Source organism: Malurus melanocephalus, unplaced genomic scaffold (genome assembly GCF_030028575.1).
Source record: "Malurus melanocephalus ecotype Western Australia unplaced genomic scaffold, MMel_1.1 scaffold_692, whole genome shotgun sequence".
NCBI lineage: Eukaryota > Metazoa > Chordata > Aves > Passeriformes > Maluridae > Malurus > Malurus melanocephalus.
Window position 1 is genome coordinate 150,204 of NW_026623924.1, and position 6,160 is coordinate 156,363.

The 6,160-nt window shown below is 51.5% G+C and overlaps 1 protein-coding gene across 4 annotated transcripts in view; it reads left to right on the top strand.

Moving 5' to 3' along the window:
* Positions 1-6,160, top strand: part of ARHGEF9 (Cdc42 guanine nucleotide exchange factor 9) — a 212,034-nt gene that overhangs the window by 141,908 nt on the left and 63,966 nt on the right. For all 4 annotated transcript variants that reach the window (XM_057384215.1, XM_057384216.1, XM_057384218.1 and 1 more), the window contains one exon: positions 108-287. In XM_057384215.1, coding sequence (XP_057240198.1) covers positions 108-287 — 180 coding nt within the window. The remainder of the gene's footprint in view (positions 1-107; positions 288-6,160) is intronic.

The following is a 6,160-nucleotide window of genomic DNA, read 5'->3' on the forward strand; positions in this document are numbered from 1 at the left end:
GGCTGGAGGGTGGAATTGCTGCCTGGCTGAGCTTTGCTGTGTGTGCTGCTGTGCATGTGTGTTGTCTGGGCTCCAGCCCTCACTGACTGTGCCTTTCTCTCCCCAAGCTGATCAGTGGTGGCTCCATTGTCAGTGCTGAGGCAGTATGGGATCACGTCACCATGGCCAACCGGGAGTTGGCGTTTAAAGCAGGAGACGTCATCAAGGTCCTGGATGCTTCCAACAAGGACTGGTGGTGGGGTCAGATCGACGACGAGGAAGGATGGTTTCCCGCCAGCTTTGTGAGGGTGAGTGAATTCCTTCCTCCCTTCCTTCTCCTGCTCTGGGGAATCRCTGCTGGTGCTCGGGGTGGGGAGGAACTGAGCTCTTGTGATTTTGATGTGGTTGTTCTCACTAATGCTGATTCCCACTGTTTTCTGTCCAAAAATGGGAGGCAAAGGATGTTTCCAATGAAATGAGAGTGGGGCAGAGGGAGGCTGGAAAGAGGATTGGCTCACTGGGACATGGAGGGGCCTTTCCTGKGTGTCTGTTGGAGCCTCTCTCCTTAAGCWRTTCTRCTYCACCAARCCCCAGYCCTGGAAGTGTCCAAGTGTTGGACAGAGCTTGGAGCACCCTGGGRTGGTGRGGAATGTCCCTGCATGTGGCAGGGGTGGCACTGGATGGGCTTTAAACCCCCTCCTGACCCAAACCACTCTGGGATGCTGTGATTCCATGAAAACCAGCTCAGGATTGTGTGGGCTGTGAGGGGAGGTTTGGTGGGACCCAGAAGTTCCAGGAGAGCTGGATTTGGAAGAGCTTTCTGGTCTGCATATGGCATGGGGAGGGTTCAGCCCTCCCCTGGCCCAAAATCACTGCTTCATTTTGACTCCTCAGCAGTTTGGATGTAAAATGACTTCACTAATTAGTCTGTGACCAGCTCTGATTGTTTTCTGAATGAGACAAGGAACTGTTTTGTCTCTTTTTCTGCTGGAGCAGGTTTTGCTGTCCCAGCCACCTCCAGTGGTGAACAGATAAAGAGGATTTGAGCACTTAATGGTTGGGATTTTTTTGTCCAGTGTTAGAAGTGCRAAGGAATGAGGAGATACTCTTTCTGCTCTCAGCTCCTGCCACGCTGTTGGGGTGTTCTCAAACCTTGTTTGGGGAGTCAAGACATCAGCTTTGACCTTCTCACTTCCCTCTGCTCTCCCTTCTGCCAAGGCTTTGAGGGGCAGCACCAGAGATAGAATTACTTTAGAAACTTAGGGACTGTGGTCCCAAAAATGAAGATTTCTTTTGCCCTGTAAATTGTGTGAGAGCTGACTCTTCATGCAGAYCCCCAGGCAGTTTGACAAGTTCCACCCCATCCAGGGGGAGATTCTTGTCCCTGAAACACTCACTGAGACCATCCTGCATCCCAAAGAGATTCCATGTTTGCTTGGGGTCTCTGTCTGTTCTGCCTTCTTCTTTGAGCCCTCCCTCTTCTGGCAACGTCAGCATCCCTCAGTTCATGTGGTAAGGAGCCGTGTGGATTAGGAAAATGGGGTTCAAATGGATGATCTGGTGTTTCCTGGTGATGGACAGTCCCCACCAGTGAGGAACCCAGCCCCCTGCTTGCTGCTGCCTCCCCAGAACATGATTTTTAYCCCTCTGGTGCAGCTCTTGTGTCTCCCCCAGGGCTGGCCAGTGCCAAGAGTGAGAGATCCATGTGTGGAGCTGGAGCCYAGGCTGCCTGAAAAACTTAATTCTCCTGCTCTGGCCTGGGATAACAAATAGTGTTTGGTATTTCGTGAGTCTGACCCTGCAGCCTGTGGTGGCAGCAAGTCTGGAAAATGGATTTGTATCAGGTGTGATTGAGGTGAAAACCTCTCACCTGTGTCACCCAACTCCTCTGTGCTACAGCTGGGAGAACAATCTCATTTTGTTTGCTTGATTTAAACACTGAAATATTCTGGGCCAGTTTGACCTCTCAGGGCATTGCCCAGTGCTGGTTTGTGGTTTTAGGGAGAAGATTTAACCCCCCTATTGTGTGATGTCCTAAATAAACTGTCCATGGGAGGTTTAAGGACAGTCTGGCTTTGCACTGCCCCCTAAAAACACACCAAAAAAACAAATGAACAAGTGTCTTTGAGGCCCAAACCCACGAATTATTTGGCTTGGCTGAGCTCTCCATCTCTCCCAATTTCCAAAGGYAGGAGGATGGGTTTAGAAACTAGGAAGAACAAAGGTGATGAATCAGTGATTCTCATCTGTTGTACACAGATGTCTGGAACAAATCCTGGCACCTCATCCTTGGTGCTAAGGATCACAACAACCTTAGCAGGCAGGTTTTTTTCCCATTCTGCCCAGTATCCCAATGGGATCAATCATCAGACTGCCTTGGCTCTTCCRTCTGGGAATCACTTGTTGAGGGCAGGCAGGAACCTGCCATTGCCCCTCCTGAAGGGGAGCAGTGCCTGGCTGTGCTGCCATGAATGAGAATTACTATTTAAAACCATGAGTTCTAGCCTGGTTTGTCTGCAGGTGTCGAAGGGAGGCTGGAGGGGGAGATTTGCCCCTCAGGTTTCCAAAGCAGCTGAATAAGAACTGCAAGAACTGCGAGAAGAGCAGATGATCACTCCCATCATGAGGAGGCYGCGTTTGTCTCTGTTGTACTTTGAGCTCTGCTTTTTTAAGATGAAGCCAGAAAACTGCCTGATTTATCCTGGGTGGTTCTAGTTTTACTTGCAAAAGAATTGCTTTTCTTTATATCTRTGTTTCTCTTACGCAAGCACAGAAGGAAAAGGGAACAATATGTTGCACAGAACATGAATAGCAGTCAAGTGAGGGATGTCAGACAGACCAGACAGGTAGAAAGCCAAATAGGATTAATTTCAGGATTTTTAGACTTCAGGCCTCTTGTAAGTAYGAACAGGAGTGCAGCAGAAGATCACTGCGCTCTTAGGTTCCTTTCAAAGTCCTTTGAGTCACTTCTGAGGACAAAACTGGGCTGGGAACCCAATTTGCAATGAGATGTCTGACGCTTCTTGCTCTCCAGCCAGATCATCTGAAAACCTTTGGCAGAGCATTTGGCACTCACGAAATCTCATAGCAGGAAACTTCACATTTGCAAGTGGAGAGGAAAACAGGAACCTGCTGCTTCCCTTGGCCTCCTTTACATGACAGCCAGGGGTGACAAACAGAATCCGCTCCTGAATTCCCTGCACACGCAGGAATTGTCTCCCTGCCATACCTGCAGGAATCCTCTTAGGAGCCCAGGATTGGACAGAAGGAAGGGGGAGAGAGGAAAGCTGTGGAGCTTTGGGAGCACAGGAACTTTCACGGAGAAAGTGGATGATAAATCAGTGTTTTTTGGGGAAGAGAAAGCGCACCATAGGAGAAGGAAAATTTGGAGGCAGCGTGGAATGGTGAATGGTTTCTGCAGGGAGCTGCTGTGCTCAGGGAGGAGGTTATGAAAACCCATAAGTCAGAAAGGTGGATGAGAACTCCAGAACTAAATTAAGCCTCAGCAATGAGCTGGSTTTAGACAGATGAAGGTGTCTGTGTTGTATTTTGGTGCCTGTTCTGAGCAYGCTGGACACCCACGGGGTGCAGCCTTTGAGCATCCTGTCAACTTCCAGCGGGCTGACAGGTTGGGAGGAGCAACTGGAAAAAAMCAGCAGGAATTTTAAACAAGATTTCACATCCTTGTGGTGGTAATGCCACTTTTCTCTTCTCTGTGGATGGCAGAGCCTTGGGCTGTGTGTACATCATGGGGTACAAATGAGTTTTTGTATAACCAGCACATTGACACTGGCTCAGAARAGTGGGCTCAGTGTTGGGAGGGAGGGATTTGTAGCACAGAATAACAGCCTCGGGCTGCCCATGGATCCGTTGTTGTACCTCGAGGTGTCCTTTGGAAAGCACTGTGAGCCACAAAACAAAGGTTAGATTGCAGAGTCCCCCATCAAGTTCCCAAAACGGCCCAGGTGAGACACTCCAAACACAGGAAAACAAACGGCTTTGTGCTTGGGCTCTGCCATATGCTGTGGGGATGCCACTGAGAGAGAAATAAAACAGTGAAACTTATGGATGCTGGGCAGCGGGATCTTCCCTCAGAGACACGGCAGAGTGCYCCTGTCCTGGRCAGAGAGKGGGGATTTATTCCTGTGGAAAGCTYTCCTCAGTCTYTTTGGATAMCAAGAGGCAGACTGAGCTTKCAGAATGTCTTTCTTCTCAYCTTAGCAACGCTGACTCTCCCATCCTTCCCTTCCTAAGGCAAGGYAAAGAGCAAAACTGGGGCTGAGGAGCATTTTCTGCAGCTTGTTGTGGTGCCTGGTGACTGAGGAAGGGAAGGGTGGTGGTTTTCCCAAGGCCTGAGCAAGGGGAGGATATAAAATCCTTGTGGTCTCCTTTTCCAGGAGAAGGTGCAGGGGTGGAGAAGTGCAGGGGTGGCAGTGCTCCGTGTTCTCTCTCACCACTGCCTCGGTTCCCCCAAGTGTTGTAATTTTAGATTGATTTTCCTGCYGAAAAACTGCCTTTGACCCACTTTATTTTCTGCTGCTAAAGGAGAAGTGCTGGATAAATTGGAGTTAGCCTTTAAGGCTGTGGAGAAGGAGCCTCTAACCCCAGAGCCTCATCCCAGTGCCTGGAATCTCATGCCTTTATGGAGTGGGTGGGTTAAGCTTTGAGCTGGGCCTGCTCGGTGTTGCTGGTGTAATTCCACATCTTTCTGCCCCAGCTGCTACTTTTTGCTTGTAAAATGGGATTTTATCTCATTGTAACAGCTGAGCASTACCCTGCTCTCCTTGCAGCAGTTCCCTCAGAGGCAGCACGGTGAGATTTCTGAGGAAAGGATGGAGCAGGGGTGTCCTCACCTGTTGGCTGGGCAGCCTGGCTGTTCTGCAGTCAGTGCCTTTCAAAGGAGATTTTATTATCCCGTGGCAAATCCAGCTGCAAAATTGCCGTGCTGGAGGTAGGGCCTGGCACGGGCAGTGCTGCTGCTGCTGCCAGGGTGAGCTGTGGAGCTTTGGGCTTTTCCAAAGGTGAGGGACATTCTAGTGYCCAGGGCTGCCTGTGCCACCTGCAKSTGCCCGTGTCASCATGGCTCACATRCAGCAGCTCCCCCAAGGATCACACAGTGGCACAAGCTGTTTTGCAGGTGCCAAACTGGAGTTTTGAGGCTGTTCTTTGAGTCAGGCAGACCAAGGACAAATCTGCATAATCGCTTCCAAGCACAGCTTCCAGAGCCCCTTCCCTGTGCCCTGCCCCACGGGTGAAGGGAAGGAAAGCCCTTCTTCCTCAGCCTGGCAGGGCTCACAGCTCTGAGCTTCTGCTGTGTGTTCTGTGTGTTCCGGGTACCACCACTCAGTGGGGCTTGGGCTTGTGGGAACTGGGAGGGCTGAGCCCTAATTCCCGGGGTTTTGATGGATCTGGTGTGGCACATCCAGTTTGCTGCAGTGTCTGAGTGGCTTTTGGTGCCTGCTGGAGCTGCAGCCCCTGGGAATCTGCATTGGGACTGCAGGAAATGSTGGGGAGCACAGGGGGCTGCTCTTGTTCCCTTTTCATGGAGACAGAACCTGAAGCTGTCCCTACAAAATCTCTACAAAATCCCTAGAAAATCCCCGCTTTCTCCTTTTCCAGAAATGAGGGAAGGGTGTTGCTCACCTTGGGGAAAGGGAATTTCTGAGGCTGGGAATGGAGAGTTTTAGAGGGGAGAGCTGGAGYGGGTTTGCCAAAGCTGTGAGGAGTTGGAGGGAGGGAAGAGGAGGTATCAAAGAACCTGTTGGCTGGAAGGACAGTGAGGCTGGAGCCGGGTTCCTGAGGGGACAGTTCAGGCTGTGGAAGAAAATAGTGCTAGGACCACAGGAGGGGAAAGGCAGCTTTCCCCTTCTACTGCCAAAGGTCCTGATCCTCCTCCTGGAAGGGATACAGGAGATGGGCTGTGCTTCCCAGCAAACAGCATCCCACCCACATTSCCACCYRTCCCTGTGCCTGCAGCCTGCCCCCRGCCGGGCACGGAGCACCCCAGGGCCTCTCCTGGCAGCTCCTGGCTCCTCCTGGAGGCACGGAAYGGGGAGCACCTTGGCAGAGCCAGCACAGCCCCTGCTGCTCCCCACAGAGGGGCTCGGAGGGGCTCAGCCTGGAGCTGCTGCTTCTCTGCTGCAAAGCTCTGCACCACGGACCCTCCCGAGGGGCGATAAAC